General features: G+C 43.6%; 1 protein-coding gene across 4 annotated transcripts in view; it reads left to right on the top strand.

The window, feature by feature from the left end:
* Positions 1–20,082, top strand: part of DNAH8 (dynein axonemal heavy chain 8) — a 1,091,167-nt gene that overhangs the window by 772,276 nt on the left and 298,809 nt on the right. For all 4 annotated transcript variants that reach the window (XM_075598772.1, XM_075598771.1, XM_075598773.1 and 1 more), the window contains one exon: positions 10,294–10,403. In XM_075598772.1, coding sequence (XP_075454887.1) covers positions 10,294–10,403 — 110 coding nt within the window. The remainder of the gene's footprint in view (positions 1–10,293; positions 10,404–20,082) is intronic.

Raw genomic sequence — 20,082 nt, 5'->3', positions numbered from 1 at the left:
TGAAATGTGTTCTGTCGCGCATGTGCAGACAATTCTTCAACCAGCCGTGACATGCATACATGCGTTATACGGTGTAACACATAAATGATGTGTAGTACGTAAAACATGCAAAGACCGCATAACCCTGGAAAACACAGACAGCACAGTATGCGTTTCACATAAGTGTCATGGGAGACTAGCACTTTTAACACATTTATACCCGGGATCATATGATTGAGCAAAGCAAGGAGATAAAATAAATTGTAATTTATTTCACGAATGTGCATACACACAATGTTACACAATTACAATCAAAATACACTTACTGGGATGGGGCAAATGAAATAGTTGGTTTCCAGAATGAAAAGTTGTAAAACAAACTCTTTAGGAGCAATTTCCCAGGAGTAGGAGTTGCACGAGAAACTGCTTGGAAGTGTCCTCGGTCAGCAGCGCTGCTTCTTTCGTTCTGCCACCGCTGTAATGGCCCTTGGAATATTTAACCCTTACGAAATCTAACAGGGTTCTTGCATGAATCTTGTTAATCTTAAAATGGTTCTTTCATGAATCCTTAGATGAATCTGATTCCCGATGGGCTGCAGGAATTCTTATAGAGCTTAAATCCTTATCTCTAACCAGTGCAGCCAATCTCTCTGTGGGAATAAGTTTTCCCACCTATCCTGGAGTTGCCAATACTTTGGAACCCTGGCAGAGGGGGATTCTCATTCTGCTAAGGGCATGCGCCAACCCAGCACCCTTGCTCCTTAGCATATGAAACCCAGCCTATCTACCAGTCGACACTAAGCCTGGGCTGGCCACCATTTGCCAAACGGCCCGGACTTTACACTAGGATGGGGGTACTCCCGACTAACACCTTGGGGACACTGTGGCGGTGAAGGGTTAACCAGGCCAATAATAAAGGTATTATTCCCGGCTGGTTAACCCTGAACCTTGTTGGGACTGAAGGTGTTAAATTGTATGGTCACCATAATACCATGTTTTCCCCTACACTATCTTGGTTGTCCACATTTTGCAGAAGCTAGCTGCAGTACTGTGAATGTATGTAAAATGTGCCAATTGTGTTTGCAACACAAGGGGGATCTGCTAGCGCCGAGCTAAGCATACATTGAATAAGTGTGCCTGCGGTCTGCGAGTGCTTTTGAAGTTCTGAAGTACTTCCTAAACCCCAGCCACTTCAGAGAAAGCCTTAACCACAAAGTTAAGTGGATAAGTGGTCTGCGGTCTAGCTGAAGTGCTCAGAATGATACAATGTATCCTGCAGTCTCGTTATCCAATTGACCTTAATTGATGGAATCCGTCTGCGGTTACCGAGCCTGGCGAGCAGCGTTACATTGTACGCCAAGTGGAAACCCGCAGACCACATCACAAAGCTTGTTCAATTAAGTCCCTAATTCCGGCTAGGAGAGAGCTAGCACTCTAATTTTTGGAGTGCAGCTAGTTTAAAGTATACCATGCACATACATATGGTTTTTACATCTCTCTCACACACAGAAGGTATATATAAAAATAAACTGTGTGTCAATGTATTTTAAAATGTACTGTAAAAGCAGGAACCGTTTCTGCTGGCCCTGCAATACATCCATTAACATGTCAATATGTTATGGATGAATGAGCTGAGGGATTTTTCATCTCCGAACTTCAAAGGGCACCCTGCTAAGTTGATGCCCCAGTGTCTAGAGAAGTCTGGAGTTTAAAAGCCTCAGAGACCCTAGGTGTTAAGGTGGCCAGGATATTGCTGTGTCTCAGATACCGGTGCGTAGTATGGGCACTGCACACTTGGTAGAGAAACCCCAGACTTGCTGTCACCAGGTAGAGGGTTGGGCCCGGTATGCTAAGCAGCTTAGGTGTTACCATGACACATGCTCTTAACAGACCGGGAAGCAACTTCTGCTCATTTTGCAAGCTACTGGCAAGTCTGAGATAGGTGGGAAAAGTTGTTCCCATGGGAGGATTGGATGGGTATGTTAAGGAAAGGACTATTAACCCTATAAAAATGCCTGCAGCCCAGTCCTTGTCAGATTCATCTAAGATCAACCAAGAAACGTCCAAGTTCTAGCGTCAGCGGTTCCGGAGTGTGAGGGGTTAACTACATCGTAACGAAGATTTGCAGAATTCGTTTGAGCTGGGGATTCACGAACGAATCCTGTAAGGACTTTACAAAATCATTCCTACCTGTGGAGCTATAGGGGGGACAAGTTGCGCCCCTAGCCAAGGATTGTCGCACGGCTCAAATTGCGCACCCACTTGCACGCGTGCAGGGGTGTACAGAGACTTTGTTGCTAAGTAATTCGTTCCGTGGACATTTGATTTCGTTTTCCCATCCCAGTAAGTGTTTTATCCAGTGTAATTTTAAAGAGTGTGTGTTTGTCCTAAAAGGAAATAAATTACAATTTATTTTGCCCGCCTTGTTGTGCTCAATGTTGTGCTCAATCCAGAATCCCGGTATTAATGTTTTGGTATGTCCTGGTCTACCGTGACAGATACTGAGCCCTTTCAACTCAGTTTACAGACATCGTGGCACCAAGCCAGCGGGATTTCTTAGCAGTCCGGAGCTGCATCTCCTCAGCTCATTTAGTGAGTCACTAGACGCATAGTGGGGCTACAATAAATGAGTATTTCCCGGTCCCCGGTGGTCTGAATGAAAGTCCAAATGTGCCTAACATGTTTAATACACTATTTGAGGAGAACTTTCATTCATTAATTTTTATAAAAACGTATAAAAATTATGCTATGGGTGTTTTCCATGTTTCTCCCTGAACTACGCGCACAGCAAGTTTCAGCGCTCTAGGAGCTTCCTAACAAAAGTTAGCACACAGCCGCTTTTATTCCTCAGGCTCTGAATTGAAAAACATTTTTACTCTCGCCACCTTGTACCTGGTGGGAAAGACACCGAACCCATACACTGAGTTCTGGGAGTTTGGGCATATACCGTGGGACCCTGGAATGTGATTTCCCCCTGCCCGGTCTTACTGTTCTGGTCTGTGCTGAGATCTGGCAATGAGCTGCAAACTGCTTCCAAGGGAGGATTTTGTCCGGTGATCTGTGTCTTCATGTCCCCAGGGATCTGGTAGGATTCCTGGGTACATGTTTCGGAGTAACCTGCAAGTCTGGCCCCCTTCTACCCAAACACCTACCCAAACACACCCTGACAATATTTTACCGTAAAATCATCTCTGAAACTCATGCTTTGCGAATCTCCGCTGGTTGGCACTCCTGGAACAGTAAACCACACACATACATTTTTATTTAAATACAGTATACATGCCATTACTGGGTTGCAGAGCTGACACTTCAAACTCCCCAATATGGCTCAGGGGCACCAAGCCGGGCATAATACCTTTATTATTGGCCTGGGTACCTGTGACGGTGAAGGGGTCCTCAGGCCATTAATAAAGGTATTTGGCCCAGCTGGTTGCCCCTGAACCAAGTTGGAAATTGTAGAGTGTCAGCTCTGCAACCCAGCCAGGTTAATAATACTGCAAATGTATTCAAAATGCCTGTGTCTCTTCCCCAGGAATAAGGTGGTGAGACTAATACCATGTATCAACTTTATAAGCTATGAAACAGGGTCTCCGGGGTCATTGTGGGTAAAGGTACAGTGTCAGCTCTGCAACCCTCTGGTGCTTGCAACCCTGTAATTATAGAAAAAAAACAGGCGCTTACCTCGAGTTAAAAACAAAAATGTGCTTACAGTGAAGCAGTCAAATCAACAACGGCTCTCTAGATGCTCTGAGCCAACAATAAAATCATTTCTGCTTCGACCCCAGAAAAGGGTTAATCCAGAGCCCTTATGGAGACATGAAAACAAACAAGCAATGGGGGAGCATGGGATTATAGAAGCCTATATAAAGACGATATGATATTGGCAGTAGTTCCAAAGGTAAGGTAGGGGGTAGGATATATATACTAAGGTACTTACACGGCCATGTGTAAGCAGATACAGTAAATGGTAGCTTTCTTAAGGCGATCTTAGCCTCTTCCAGCAATATTAGATGAAGATTGGTAGGGTTAAAGGGAAAACTGCACAAGTAACGGATCAACTAGAGTCCGAGTCTACCACTAAGGATGTGTTTATACACTCCAACCTCAAAAGCAAATCCAATTTTTACCCAGGCCACTGTAAGGGTCAATATCTGGAAGTTTTCAATAAACTTATCATGGACGATTTTGAGGAACTGGCCTCTAGAAAAAGTAAACATCGGGAAAACCTTACGAAGGAAGAAAAACAAGCACTTAAAACACTAGGCAAGCATCACAATTAAGCCCGCAGACAAAGGGGGGGGGGGGTCGTCATCATGGACACTAGTTATTACCTCTCTGAGTCTCTTCGCATTCTGGGCGACAGGACGACCTATGAGAGGTTGACACAAGACCCCTCGAGGGCGTACCAGGAGGAATTAAAACAGATTCTAAGCGAAGCTAGGGACATTGGAATCTTGGTGGAAAAGGAGTTCACCTATCTGCTTAAAACAGAACCAGTGAAACCGGTGTTCTACTTTTTACCCAAGATTCACAAAAACCGCCAGAGACCACCGGGTAGACCCATCATTTCGAGTATCGGGTCTCTGTCCCAGAACCTTTCAGAATATGTGGACATATACCTTCAGAAGTATGCAACCAGAGCGAAAGCCTATCTAAAAGACACCTTAGAGGTCCTGAACACATTATCTACACTACAATGGCAGGAGAACTACCTACTGGTAACCTGTGATGTTACGTCATTGTACACATCGATCAGGCATGAGGATGGGTGTGCAGCAGTGGCATTTGCTTTAGATAAAGACCCCTCGGTTCCACAGGAGCAGAAATGTTTCCTGCTAGACGGAATTAGATTAATTCTGTCACACAACCTGTTCTGGTTCGACGGGTCCATGTTTTTGCAGAAGTGTGGGACAGCTATGGGGACCAGGTTTGCTCCTAGCTATGCCAACACCTTCATGGCACATTGGGAAGAGACCAATATTTGGTCTGGAAACCCATATGGAGCAAACCTGGTCCTCTGGAGGAGATACATCGATGATGTGCTCATCATTTGGCAGGGAAGTGAGGAGAGTCTCAAACTCTTTTTAACCCATATCAATAACAATAGTGTCAACTTGAGTTTCACATCAGAGATAAGCAAAGAGAGCATCAACTTCCTTGATTTAACTATTTACATTGAAAACGATGTTGTTAAAACCAAGACCTTCTTCAAGGAAGTTGATGCTAACAATTTCTTGCTTAACACCAGCTGCCATCATCATAGATGGTTAAATAACATACCGTTCGTATAAAGAACAAGCAGGAATCTTGGAAGCCAGATTTGGGGAAAGGCACTATAAGCAGGATGTGATTGAGGCAGCGCACTTAAGAGCATTAGACCTAAATAAAGAGCAAATGATGGTGCCAAAACAAAAAAGGGATAACACAGATTACATTGTACCATTTGTTACTAGATATAACAATGAGTCCCATAAGATTAAAAATTTTTTAATGAAACATTGGCATGTGCTGTGCAAAGATACAGTACTGAAAGACTATTTGCCCGAAATACCTCGTGTAATCTTTAAAAGGGCAGAAAACATAAAAAGTAAATTAGTACCGAGTGTATATAGGAAGGAAACCGAAACCAAGGGTACTAACTGGCTGCCAAAACCGGTAGGATTTTTCAGGTGTTTCGAGTGTAAGGCCTGTAAACACGCACTGACAGACAAAATACATTTCAGTTCAAATGTTACTAAAGAGGTATTTAAGACCAAACAACTCATTAACTGCAGAACCAACTTTGTAGTATACTTGCTCGAATGCCCATGTGGACTACAGTATGTGGGCCGGACCTCAAGAAGTCTTAGAGTCCGCATACTTGAGCACTTGGGCAATATAAGGAGGGGCCTGACTACACATAGTGTGCCACTTCATTTCACTCAACATCACGGGGGGGACCCCTCAGGACTACTCTACAGAGGATTAGAGGTGGTCCCTGAGAGCTGGAGAGGGGGAGATAGATTGAGGCGTCTCCGACAGAGGGAGACGTTCTGGATATATCGTTTGAAATCCATGTCCCCTGCAGGTCTCAATGTTGACCTTGATATCGCAGCATTTAACTGAAACACAATGGGTTACCTGTGAATCCCTAGAGGAATACAGTGTTTTGCAGAAGTGTGATATATATGTCAAACTGCTAAGGAAGGAATTATTTAGCCCTATAAGGTATCTAACAAACTTTTTTGTTTTGTTTGTTTTTGTCCCTCTCCCTCTTTTCAGACTTTATTCCGACTTTTTAAGACTTTTTAAATATTTATGAAAATGGTTATATTTTAATATATTTATAAGAAATGTTATGTGTTTATATGTAAATATTATTAAAAATCACATGTAGTATGATTTATTTAGAGAGTGTTTATTGATTTATATAGCTATGATCTATCCACTTTGAATATTTTGATTATATGGTAAATGTGTATTAGTGAATTTTAAAGAATTTTAGTTGTATTTGTATTAAGTAGTAATCTTGATTTACCTTTTAAATAAGTATGTCAAAACCAATGAAGCGTTAATTATTTATTTATTTAGAATTAACGACCCAAATTCAATGTGAGTTGCTAACCACATATGATAATTAATGACACATGACCCCACTGAGTTTTTATGTCACAGGTTGTTTAATGATTTTAGAGGTGATTGTATAAGAACTGTAATTTTAGATGATTATGTATAAAGGCATAAGAGATGGACCCAAGGAGGCATTAATTAAATTATTCATACATAGATAATTTTTGCCTTAATTGACATGTGATTAATGATCCCCATATTGTAACCCCTGACAAGTGAACCCATCGAGCTCTTGGGGTTTTAATTAGCTGAATATGAAGGTTAATACATATGTTGTGCAATATGCACACAGTCAATCTCATATGGACAGTGAGAATTCAGGCATTGGAAACTGCACAGCCAAGCTGAATTCAACACTAATAAGACTTTGGAATAAACAGCCAGCTCCAATCAGCATTTTGATTACACAGGGGGTCTATATAAAGCTAGGAGACCCCCCCCCCCACGTCATCATATGAGCCTGAGGAAGCCGATGCATCGGCGAAACGCGTTGCTCTAATCATCAGCTGAATTTGACCCACGGAGGCTTCCGTAGCCAGATCGCAGAGCAGCCTTTGCAGCCTAGCAGAACAGTTTTCTCTTCCTGCATCCCGGACGCGGGACTGGCGCAAACAGCTGCTAACACCCGATCCTGGACTGCGTGAGGAGGCCAGGGGTCCATCCTTTATGTATGTGAGTCTCGTTGTTGATTTTAATAATAAATGTATTTCCATAAATCACTCAACTGAAATCGTGCCTCACTTGTTTCCCCCCACCCCCCCCACACAACATAACATCGGGGGGAGACCCTGCCTGACGCCTGAGACTGGGGATTGAGTCCTATGCTGACCTGAAGTTTAAGGACAGCCCCCATCGCGCGGCCAACTGATGTGGATGGGTTAAATTTAACCCCAAAGTAACGAACCCTCTGCAACTGCTCACACTGGGCCGTGTGAGTACAAATATATATTTATTTTCCCTTTAACCCTACCAATCTTCATCTAATATTGCTGGAAGAGGCTAAGATTGCCTTAAGAAAGCTACCATTTACTGTGTCTGCTTACACATGGCCGTGTAAGTACCTTAGTATATATATCCTACCCCCTACCTTACCTTTGGAACTACTGTCAATATCATATCGTCTTTATATATGCTTCTATAATCCCATGCTCCCCCATTGCTTGTTTGTTTTCACAGCCCTGTAATTATGTTAGAACAGTCTGTGTGTATCCCGTCAGGTATAAGGGGCACACAAGTATAAATCATATGACTGTAGAGTGTCAGTTCTGCAGCCCAGGGCTGACTGCAGTCCTAGTAATGTGCAATAACATGTCTAAAATATGCCCACTATGAATAAGGGGCTTCTGGCACTGTTTAAAGGGTAAATTGGGTAAGCGTGTCTGAGGTTATGTGGTGAGGCCCGGCATTGCAACCATGTATCTCTGTGTAACCGTAGACAAGCAAGGGAAGCCTTAACCGCGAGCTAAAGTGGTTAAGTGGTCTGCGGTCATCAAAAGCTGCTGGATTGCAACAATGTGTAATGTGGTCTCGTTATCCCATTAAGGTCAATTGGAGAAGTGCGTCTGCGGTTATTGATTGAGTCCGGGCAATGCAACATTGCATCCCGGCTCCAAACCGCAGACCGGGGAAAAGTTAAACCACAAATCACATCACAGCCCTCACATAATTAACTGTATCTAACTTTTGATAGGAATGTCCTAGCTCGCTGATTTTTGACATGCAGTGTCCTAGGGGGTAATTATTTAACAGGGAGAGTTAGGAAACTCTAACATTTATTTAAAGGCATAAATGAGAAGTGGCTCTGATTTTAGTATCTTAAAGTTATAGGAACTGGGACATTTACACTTCAGTCAGGCAGGACAGCGGATACATTAAGCATTCATTTTTGTTATTTATGGTCAACCATCCCAGGGATGGGTCATGCATAATATAAGTCCGGACTTCTGCGCCTCCCTGTGGAGATGACTCCGGAGTGTCTGCAGAAGTCCGGGGCTTCAAAAGGTACCGACCTGGTGAAAGTGTTAAATGTCAGAAAATGTATATAAACAGTTTGCCTAGCAGATGTCCGGTTATCCTGGGGAAAGCTAAGCATTCTTCTGCCGTGCAAGGGGGCTTGGTCAGGTATGCTAAGCGAGTTAAGTGTGAGGTTAGTGCATGACCCTTGGCATACCGTGAAGCCCTTTGCCCGGCTGCAGGAACTGCTGGCAAAGTTGCCATTGGGTGGGAATTTGCTTCCCACGCCAAGATTGGCTGTGTATTACCCAGATAGGCTTGGGAGGGTTTTAAAAGCCCATGCAGGCTATCGGGTGGGTGTCCAACTGTGATCCATCTGAAGGTATAGTGTACGGTACAGAGACGATTCCATCGCAACTAAGGATTGTACCCCGCTACGAAAGTTCGCTAGAACTAAGGACTTGGAAACGAATTCTGCAAGGGCAGAACGAAAATATTCTTTTCGGCGGAGAAACAGGGGCTGCAAATGGTGCCCTTAGCCAAGGACGGTTACACGGCTCTTTTTGTGCAGCAACCCCGCTTATGGGAATTGATGCCTAGAGACTATATTTCGTGGACTTTCGTTCTGGAAACCTTTTATTTCGTTTTGACCCATCCCAGTAAGTGTTGTTTCGTGTTATTTTGTAAATCCAGCTGTGTGTGTTTCTTGTGTGAATAGATTACAACTTATTTTATCTCACGGTTTGTTCAATCAAAGGATCCAGGTGTATTTTTGTGTTATAAGCACTGGTCTCCCGTGACAGTACCCCCTTACTGTCACAATAAGAACGAGTGGTTTTAAAAAAAATATAATTGTGATTGCAACTTTGTAGTGAATTTTATTGTTCAAAGGGGTCCTTACAGTGTAATAAATGTTTGGCACCCATAAGAAAAGTGGCATGATCTTAAAGTGAACCCTATAACAACCACAGAACATTACAAATATTTGTGTGTATGACCATATTAATATTAAAATATTATTATTTGTACTGTTAAATACTTGTAAGTAATTCAATTTGTAATTGATATCCTCTCAAAAAAGTTGCTAAATCTTTGCTATTTTATATATTTTATATATTATTATATTTGTTTAGGGAAGCTAATTAAACTGTTCAATTCTTTACAAAAGAATGTTTTATGACTGGCTTTCTGGAGTTGCACCTTTAATTATATTACATAGGGGATACATGCAAACGGTTTGTAGGTAATTTAATTTAACAATTATTGATCACTGATATTCACAAGCCATTCATCTGCAAACAAATCCAGCAAATGTTAATATATATACCTCAGGTGGTGTTGGGTCCTGCAACACATTACTTGTCACAGGCTTGCACAGTTTTCAGCATACAGTATGTGCAAGTCACTGTATAATATTAGCAGATATAACAGATTATCTTAACTCCATCTAGCATTCCGAGTGACTTGGTGTCCTTTGAGTGAATTTTTCAAGAACTTACATCATCTTGATTCTTTAAGCCATTGCAATTACCTGAACCAAACTGATATAAACTGAAAGCACATAGACATACACCTGCAGTTTTCACGTTCTAATGTACTGTATGTTACTGTAAATTGCAGAGTCCTATTTTATAACCAAGTCATTTGTGATTTTTTTAAAAAAATCCTTTACTACAGTACATATAGTAGGAAAGAAACATAGTTTAGAGCAGTGTCTTACAGAAGTTTAAGAAACATTTTTTTTACTTTCAGGAATTATTGGGTGCGGATATTTTCATCCTTGTAGAAAATTCAAACCAGTAATATGCGAACTAACAAAGAAATTAGTGCCAACAGCTAGAGCCCTTTGGCAGATGACAAAGGTACATTAAAATACTTTGTAATAGATGTTTTCTATTTTCCTAGATTTCTTCTTTTCAGATATTCTATTTGGCTACAAGAAGATCATATTATTGTTATTATCGTTTATTTTTAAAGTGCCAACATATTCCGTAGCACGGTACAATGGGGGGGACAGGGCTATGTATATTACATAAACAGATTAACATACCAAATAAAGACAAACAAGCGCAAACAGATACAAAGGGGAATGAGTGCCCTGCTCGTAAGAGCTTACAATCTAGTAGAAATAAGGGGCAAGGCATAGGTAAAGTGGCTGCTCATTGTCGAACGTAGTAAGCCTAAGGATGGAGCATAGTCCAGCTGCACAGCTGATCCCATTAAGTTTTGGGTTGTGGATGTTATTGGGTGTTAGTGTGGAGTTTGGTCCAGCCGCAGAGCTGGTCCCAATAGGGTTGGAGGGGTGTGGTGGGTATTAGGGGTATACCAAATAGGCTTCATCGAAAAGGTGAATTTTCAGGGAGTTTTTAATTTCTGAAAGCTTGGGGAGAGTCTAATTTTATGTGGTAGGATATTCCAGAGTGAGTGTGCAGCATGAGGGGTCTTGTAGGCGGGACTGAGAGGAGGTAATAAGTTAGAATGAATGGCAGATGTCATTGGCAGAACGTAGCATACGTTTACGGATATACTGTATTTGGGGATGAGGACAGCAAATACAAATATAACTTCTGAGCACATACATTTCACCATTATCTCTTAGCATACAGTGCTTCCACTGCAGCCAGGGATTCTGTGAAATTAAATGCAGCTGAGCATACAGTATCACCTGCGAAGAGTGCAGAGATTTAAGCGGGGGCAGTGTCATTGAGAGCTTTGTACAGTAAATCAGAACTACGGTTTTATATTTGATTCTAGAGGATATAGAAAGCCAGTAAAGGGAATTGCATAGTGGTGCAGCAGAAGTGAAGCTGTGAGTGAGGTAGATGAGCCTGTCGGCAGCATTTTGAATGGATTAGTGTTGGGACAGGTGGACAAGGGTAATGCCTGCTAGGAGAAGTTTGCAGTAGTCACGCTGGGACTAGCCTATCCTAGCGATTTTTCTGAGGTGGAAATGGCAGTGATGAAGTGAATGTAAAGAATGAAGGAGCGGGCATAGTCAAAGATGACACCTAGGCAGCGGGCTTGGAGTGGTGATGAGATTGTGATTTTATTAACAGTGAGACAGAGTTTGGGTGTGGAGGTGGCAATGGAAGGGGGAAGGAGTATTAGTACTGTTTTGGACATGTTAAGCTTCAGGTAATGATAGGACATCCAGGAGGATATTGGGGAGAGACAGTTGATGACACAGGACCAGAGACAGAGGGAAAGGTCAGGGGAGAAGAGGTACATTGTGGTGCCATTGACATAGGGATGATACTGAAAGCCAAAAGATTGTATTAGTTCCCCAAGAGACAAGGTTTAGACTGAGAATAACAGACTGAGAATAACAGAGGTTCATGGACAGAGCATTGTGGGACCCCAACAGAAAGAGAGTGAAGAGGAGACAACAGAGAAGGAAACACTGAAAGCGTGGCTGGATAGGTAGGATGCTAACCAGGAGACGACTGTGGGTGATCAACAGTGTTGAACGCAGCAGAGAGATCTAGGACAATTATTAAGGAGAAGTGACCGTTAGACTTCGCTAAGTGTTTGCTTTTGGCCACTTTTGTAAGTGCTATTTTGGTGAAGTGTAGAAGATGGATCCAGAATTCAAAGTGTCAAGCAGGGAGTTGGAGGAGACAAAGTGAGTCCATCGGTTGTATACCAGCCGCTCAAGTAGCTTGGAGGCAGAGGGGAGGAGAGAGATAGCACAATATATCTTTTGCTCTAATAACAACATATTTCTTTTTAGATTTTGTGGAAAACTATGAGGCCAGTTTAGCGTTTAGACTTACGACAGAAGTCATAGCGCAAACTCATTGCGGAGGTGCTACATGGGGGGTTGTGTCTTATAAAATAAAGACCCCTGATTTTGAATTGGTTAAAAATAGGCGTAAACCACTATTTGTATGGGGCACAATAATTTTATGACTTGACGGGCAGAGCGGAAGCATGTCTGTCCTATGTCACGGGGGACTCCTGGAGCGGATAGGACCTTGGTGACCAGAACAGCAGGGGAGGCAAGGATTGTTGGGGTCACAGGCTGAGGTCAGAGGCAGAAGGCAGGTAGCGTCGTCAGGGTCACAAGCAGAGGTCGGAGGCAGGAGTCAGGTAGCGAGGTCATGGTTACAAGCAGGGTTCGGCAACAGGAAGGAAGGAGCAGGACAGGGGAGCAGGAACTGAGAATTTGGAGCAGGGACTTAGACTAGGGAACAGGGACTGAGACCAGGGAGCAGGGAACAAACAAGGACAAGCGAGATTACAAGCAAGAGCCTTTAATAATGTACAGGACTCCAGCACGGAACAGAAGCAGAGGCAGAAGCATGGGCATAAGGAGTCTGACACAAAACAATGGCGAGGGAGGAACAGGAAACAGGAACTATAAAGACAGAGGACAGGAGCAACAAGAGGAGACAGACAGACAGACAGAAGAACCCCAGAGCAGACAGAAACAAGTTACACACCTGGTGGATAGAGAGGGGAACTATGGCTAGGAGCAGGATGTCTAGGAGACCCTGACATTACTCCTCTCTCTCAATAGCGTTCTCCGGATGATCCTCCAGGCTCTTCCTGGAGGCCTTCATGAAAAGTGGACTCAGGGTGACCCACCTCTGGTGGTTTGTCGATGAGCAAAACACTTGTCCCCACCACGACGGCACATGAATCAGCAACTGGCACATCGGGCGCTGCAAGGAACTTCCAGATGGGTGCATCCAACTTAAATGCAGAGGCATGGACATCAGGAACACGGGCACCAGGAACGGATGCACCAGGCTCTCCACACGAGTTAGTGGGGACATTGAGTCCCCCCTGTGTGGTCTCCTCTTGTGACCAACACATCTCTTTTAGTCCTGGAATGAAGAACTTCCCGATGGGCACGCTCAACTCATTTGCAAGGGCATGGACATCAGGAACATGGGCATCAGGAATGGGCACACCAGGCCCTTCACACGAGTCAGTGGGGACACTGAGCTCACTCTCCCTGGTCTCTCCTTGTGACCAACATATCTCTTTTAGTTTTGGAATCTCTTTCTCCAACTTCATATTTTCAGACTTCAGTTTAGCACTAAATGTCTGTTCCTTGTAACACTTGCTCAGGTCTTGCAAAGCCTCTGCCAGCTTACTTTTGATTTCTGTCTGATGTCCGGAATCTGTTTCTACTCTCCGTGTCTCCTGCCGTTTCGTAGTATCACTTAATAAGCATCTAAGACCAGCTATTTGAGTTTTCAGCTCTTGAAGCTGTCCTTCTGCATTTCTTTTCCCACTCAATGCAGTTGCCAGTTCAGCTTCTTTGGAGTTGATTCGCGATTCCACATCTCCCAGCTGACTCAGAGCAAGGCTTAAATCTTTTTCCTTTTCTTTATTTCTGACCTGATGCTGCCGGTACTCCTCCCGGACCTTGTCCAACTCCAGCTGCAGCCAGGCTTTCTCACGGGCTGTGTGGTCCAGCAATTCGCAGGCATCAGCCATTTTGACCTCATAGCGCAGTGTCAGGCCAGCCACTTGATGGACAGACACCTCCTCTCTTTCTTCCTTTTTTGCGAGCTGTACCTTGAGCTCAGTAATCTGCGCCTGCAGTGCTTTGAGTTGCTGGGATGTATGTTCAGCTGCCAGATTTAGCTCTTCCACTTCTAGGCTTTGCTGCAAGTTCCACTCCTCAGCGAGAGAACCCTGTTTGAGTGCATCCTGCAATTCTCCTCTCAGGGCCTCATCTCTTCACTGTCCTCGCTCTGAGCTTGCTTCCACGTATCCTTCATTATGTTTTGGAGCTCTGCCAATTCCTTCGCTAGGGTCCCAGCAGCTTGCCTTTTCCAGGTTTATTTCTCCTGGGTGTACTGACTGTTGGGGATGGAGCAGTGTCTCTGCTCCTCTAGCTCTTGTTTCAGTTGTTGGACCGCCTCATGCTTCCTCTTCTACATAGTTACCTGACCTCTAAGCTCCTCCTCCAGCGAGGCTCTGGTTATGCTCAGTGTGGCCTTCAGCTCCTCATGCTGCTCTCTGGGTACACACTGTGTACTCAAATGCTCTTGTAGCATCTTTACTTTGTTAGCAGTCTGGATACTTTCTTCCTGCAGAACTCGCTGCTTCTCCTCAGCATTCACCTGTTTCTTCTTGGCGTTCTGCAGACTTGCATGCAGTTCTTGCAGCAGTCTCTGGATCATATTCTCTGCTTGTGAAGCTTCTCAGTCTCTCCACTGACCTGACTAGTCAGATTCATTACCTCTTACTTCAGGTTTATGTTCTCTTTCTTTACTGACTCTATGTCCCCTAGGCCCGTCTCATAGGCATCCCTCACTGTACACAGCTCTGTGTCTAGACCGTGGCCTTCCTGTCAAGAGTGTTCCAGCTCGGTACTAAGTCTGTGAACTTTTTTCTGAGATGCTTCCAGAGCTTCGCCAACTTGATCCATGAAACTCTGGTACTAGAATAAACATAGGCCTTCTCCAACTTATTTGACAAGATCACCCTGTCACTCTCCAACTGATCCTTTTCTTTTTCCAAGGCACCCTCCGCTTCTACCAGTGCCAAATGCATCCTTGACTTTTATTCTATCAATAGTCTCTTCTCCTCTTCTAATTCATGGAGTCTCTTATCTCCTTCATTGGCTTGGACAGAGAGGGTCTTGTACATTTGGTTTATAGTTTCAAGCTCACTATTCAACCCTTCGAAGGCCTATCTCACAGAATGTCTCTCCTTCTGGGAGGCTTCCATCTCTGTTTTTAAGTCGCAAATCTCCTCCCGAGAGGCTCCCAGCTCTGTACAAAGCTCGTGAAATTCTTTTTCAAAGAATTCCAGCGTGGTGTTAAGTTGATCAAAGGAGCCCTGGTCTTTGGCAATATCAGTATATGCCTTCTGCAACTTTCTTGACATAACCAGGTCACTCTTCAACTGATGGTTCTCTTTCTCCTACAATACAGATTTAGCAATTGCTGTGGATAGACACTTCTGTAGTGCAGCCTTGGCCTCTTGCTCTTTATTTAGTTGTCTTTAGAGGCAATCTATCTCATTCCCTGTGGGTTAAGGTGCCTGGGTTAGGGCTCTTTTACCTTGATTAAAGGCGTCCTCTTTCTTTTCCACTATTCCTGGGATGATTCTGTGAGTCTCCTTAGAGTGTAGCATATCTCTATTCACTTCTAACGCAGGCTTCCCTGATGTTGAAGGGTCATCCTTAATTCCTTCTGTAACTTCCACTGTAACACATCCTTTCTTATTTTTCTTTGTCTTTGCTTTGAGAAGCTCTGAAGAATCAGTAGTTGTAACAGAGTGCTCACCACAAACAAGGCGTGACCACAGGGCCGAGGTGGGGATTGATATATAATGCCAACCTCCAGCCACGGGACGCGTCTGGAGTGTAGATTGGTCAAGATAGCCAAGTCGGGGTTGGAGAGAATAGAATAGTCAGAAATTCTTGCCGAGGTCTGGGTAGGAGAGGTGCGGATCGTTGCAGGCACTTTGCCATAGTCTGGGTTGGAGAGGTGCGGATCGTCGTTCGTAGCCGGGGTCAGGAGAATAGAAGAGCAGAGTCCAGGGAACAGGCAAGATCAGGCAAGATAAGATAGCGATCCGACAAGATGTTATGCTCAGCCGATGTGCCAGTGGGCAGGCCCACGCCCCTAGACGAAGGACAGACATTCACCGGTACACGAGACATGCTGCAGGAGGCGGAGGAAGCAGGAGACCTGATCGTGGGTCGGGATAAGGTGGGGATGCGCCGAGTGCTCTGAAAGTCACGGTTTATTACAGTGGTACTGTGTTCACATTTATTGCTCAAGACTTTTTTCAAAGTGGAGCCATAGCTTCAGACATGGAGAAACCAAACTTCCCAAGAAACCAGTTAAGAGGAAATGTGTCTTTAAAGCAGAAGCTTTGGAATGAACAACAGAAATATTAGGCACAACTGGGAGACAAAAGATAGAAGAGCTGACCTTTAGATTTCAGACCTTAGCACCAGTCACAGAAATATCATAAATTGCAGGGAAAACCATAGTCAAAAACTTACAGTTACATCTGAAACTTTGGAATCAGGCATAGGAATATCAAAGATTGCAGAAAAACTAAAGACAGAGAAACATGCAGTTACATCTCAAACTTTAGAATAAACGCATAGGAATAACATAGATTAAAGTGAAATCAAAGCATGCAGCAACAAAATAATGGGAGCACTTTTGTCTTTTGGAAATGGACCCTGAGAACCAGCAGTGGTATACCCAAGCAAAGATATCAAAAGGAAGTCTGTTTTTAGAAATGCAAGTCTGAAAATCTGCAGTGGCCAACCCAGAAATGCAGGTAGAGACAAGCATTGTCCAGGAAATGAAAGTCTGAGAATCTGAAATTGCGATAACAGGTACTGCGGGGAAGACCTCCTTGCAGAACTCTTTGCGGCAACAAAAACTTTCAGGATCCCAAGTGGGATTTCCAAACACCAAAAAAAAAAGTACCTTCAACCCAATGCAAGCGGAAGGTGTCTGCTGAAGCAGGCAGGTGAGGGATCTGTTCCAGCGAGGTCCAGAAGTGGCCTTGTCACGGGGGACTCCTGGAGCGGATAGGACCTCTGTGGCTGGAACAGCAGGGGAGGCAAGGATTGTTGGGGTCACAGGCTGAAGTCAGAGGCAGGCGGCAGGTAGCGTTGTCGGGGTCACAAGCAGAGGTCGGAGGCAGGTGGCAGGTAACGTGGTCGGGGTCACAAGCTGAGGTCAGAGGCAGGAGGCAGGTAGCGAGGTCAGGGTCACCAGCAAGGTTCGGCAACAGGAAGGCAGGGTCAGGACAGGGGAACTGAGACTATGGAGCAGGGACTTCGACTAGGGAACAGGGACTGAGACCAGGGAGCAGGGAACAAACAGGGACAAGCCAGATTACCAGCAAGGGCCTTTAATAATGTACAGGACACCAACACGGAACAGGAACAGAAGCAGAGGCAGAAGCATGGGCATAAGGAGTTTGACACCACACAAAGGCGAGGGAGGAACAGGAAACAGGAACTATAAGGACAGAGGACAGGAGCACCAAGAGGAGACAGACAGACAGAGGAACCCAAGAGCAGACAGAAACCAGCAGCACACCCAGTGGACAGAGAAAGGAACTATGGCTAGCAGCAGGATGTCAAGGAGACCCTTACAGTCTTGGTTTGTTGTGGAAAGGGAGCGATCCAGTCAGGGATACATCATGTAAATAAAAACATATAAAACAATGATTGTGCAGTATTGTGGTTATATATTGGCTTGTTTATGAATCTTGGCTCTAATAGAGAACCTACTTACAGCAACAGTAAAAAAAATTCGCTTTTGTCTGACTCAGTCAGGTAGTAAGGAATTGGTGGTGTTTCGCACGTGCGAGGACCGGATGAGGCTAACGTTTACCTTAAAGAAACACCACCAATTCCTTACTACCTGACTGAGTCAGACAAAAGCGAATTTTTTTTTACTGTTGCTGTAAGTAGGTTCTCTATTAGAGCCAAGATTCATAAACAAGCCAATATATAACCACAATACTGCACAATCATTGTTTTATATGTTTTTATTTACATGATGTATCCCTGACTGGATCGCTCCCTTTCCACAACAAACCAAGACTGCATCCGTGGAAAATCTTAGCACGTTTTCCTGGAAAGGTTTGAGAAGTATCCTGTTGGGTAACATCTTTTCATTTTATTTCTATATAGAATTTATTATTTCAAAGGAAATTGTGGCGCCTAGGCAAGTCATTTAAGTATAAGGAGACCCTTACACCCTAATTTATTTAAATGAGCTCAACATGAGCATTTACACATTACATTGCTCTTGTCTATTATTAGCAGCCAATTTAAAGCTAGTTTAATGGCTGTTCTTAATTCAGGAACACTTCTCAATTATGCATCAGGTGCACATTCAGTTACACTATAAGAGCACACCATTTTCAGTCATGGATGAAATGGCTGCAGTGATGCAGTGGCTGATTATTGCATACGTAGGTGCTACCTGCCAATACTTGTTCTTCAGAAAAATAGATCTAGACCTCGCAGAAGAAAATTGAGAATTTATAGAGAAGGAGTTCATGTATTTGGCATGCCTGATGTGCTTAATTATCCCTTGAGTTCCTCTCTCTTTAATGTGTGCTTTCTTTTTATCTTGGCATGCTTGCTGTTTGTTCTTTTTGTTATGATGTTGCAGAGCTTGCTTCTGCTATGCAGAGTGTTTGCACACTGAAGGGAGGCCCCCAAAAGTAATATTTTATTGGAAATACTAATTTCCTGATTTATGATTGCGCAAGATGTTAAATTACACATAGCCAATGATGCTAATCTAACAACTCATTTTAAGAATTTAGGAAATGTTGTTGCGCAGAACTCTAACTCAGGATCTTATTTTTGAAATGTCAGAATTACAGGGGCCGTTATCGATCCACCATACAGTTAGGCTTGTCCTCGAGCATATCAGCGCTGATATACTGATGATCAGCGCTGATGTAGGGGACAATGCATTGTCAGTTATTATACATATGTTCCATCTGTTTTAAATGTGTGATCTAGCACTTACCTGCTGATTAGGGGGTCCATAGGGGGTTTTCGGTCTACACCAAACCTCACCATATGATACCTACCTGCCTCCGGGGCTCTGCCTCAATCAGCTGTTGCATGCCGGTTTGTTAGAAGCACTAGTTTACTGATCCTCTCAGTGACCCTTAGCACAATTAGCCCATATTAATTGGAACTATTATCCTATTGAGAAAGTTCTACTGGATAAACATTATCTCTATGTGCTATTTGGGCTGACGGGAATTAAAGGGGTTACATCCCTTTTCAAGGATCTCTGTCCGTGAATAACTTCACGGATCAGCCATCCATGAGTGTTTCTATTGCAGACTACCCTTTAACACTTCCCTGACTGGGTGGGTGTATATGGGTATTGGTATACACTATACTTACCACTGCAACTTTATCTACCGCATGTTAAAGATCCATACTATTACCTGTTCATACCTCCAGCACAGTCTGGCTGCATATGGGTGTATGCATTTACCTACCAGCATTTCCCTAAACATGGGGGTCTGTGTTGCTTAATGTTATACACTACCATTGCAGCCAATATATATTTTGTACAGAGGATATACACGATTTGCTGCCTATGACCTCATTGTGGATGCACAGTATTCCCTTCACTAGTCCCGTAGCCAAGCCACTTTTTTGTCTACAATACCAGGGCTAAACATTGTCTTAGGTACCCTATCAAGGGGGTTTGCATCAATTATCATACTGAGTACATACCTATAGACTTTTGTTTCATCAGGATATAGGGGTTATACTTATAGAGTGCCTCCTCAATATTAAGCAGCTTCCAGTGTTTGGATGGGACTTATACAGCAGTCACACATTAACAGATGGTCACACATAGATTCCTGCCTTGCTTAGCTTAGATGTTATACCTATACATCATATATATGTCACCTTGATTCAGAGCGTTTATCAACACACGCTCTGAGAATTTACATCAGGACTGACATCATATGTGTGGTGGTTACATCACGGACTTATCTCCATATCCATAGGAAGCTATATATATATATAGAATCAGATCCTTAATATCTATC

This window comes from Ascaphus truei, chromosome 4 (genome assembly GCF_040206685.1).
Source record: "Ascaphus truei isolate aAscTru1 chromosome 4, aAscTru1.hap1, whole genome shotgun sequence".
Lineage (NCBI taxonomy): Eukaryota > Metazoa > Chordata > Amphibia > Anura > Ascaphidae > Ascaphus > Ascaphus truei.
Note: the sequence above shows the minus strand (reverse complement) of the source record. Positions and strands in the feature narration are given on the sequence as shown.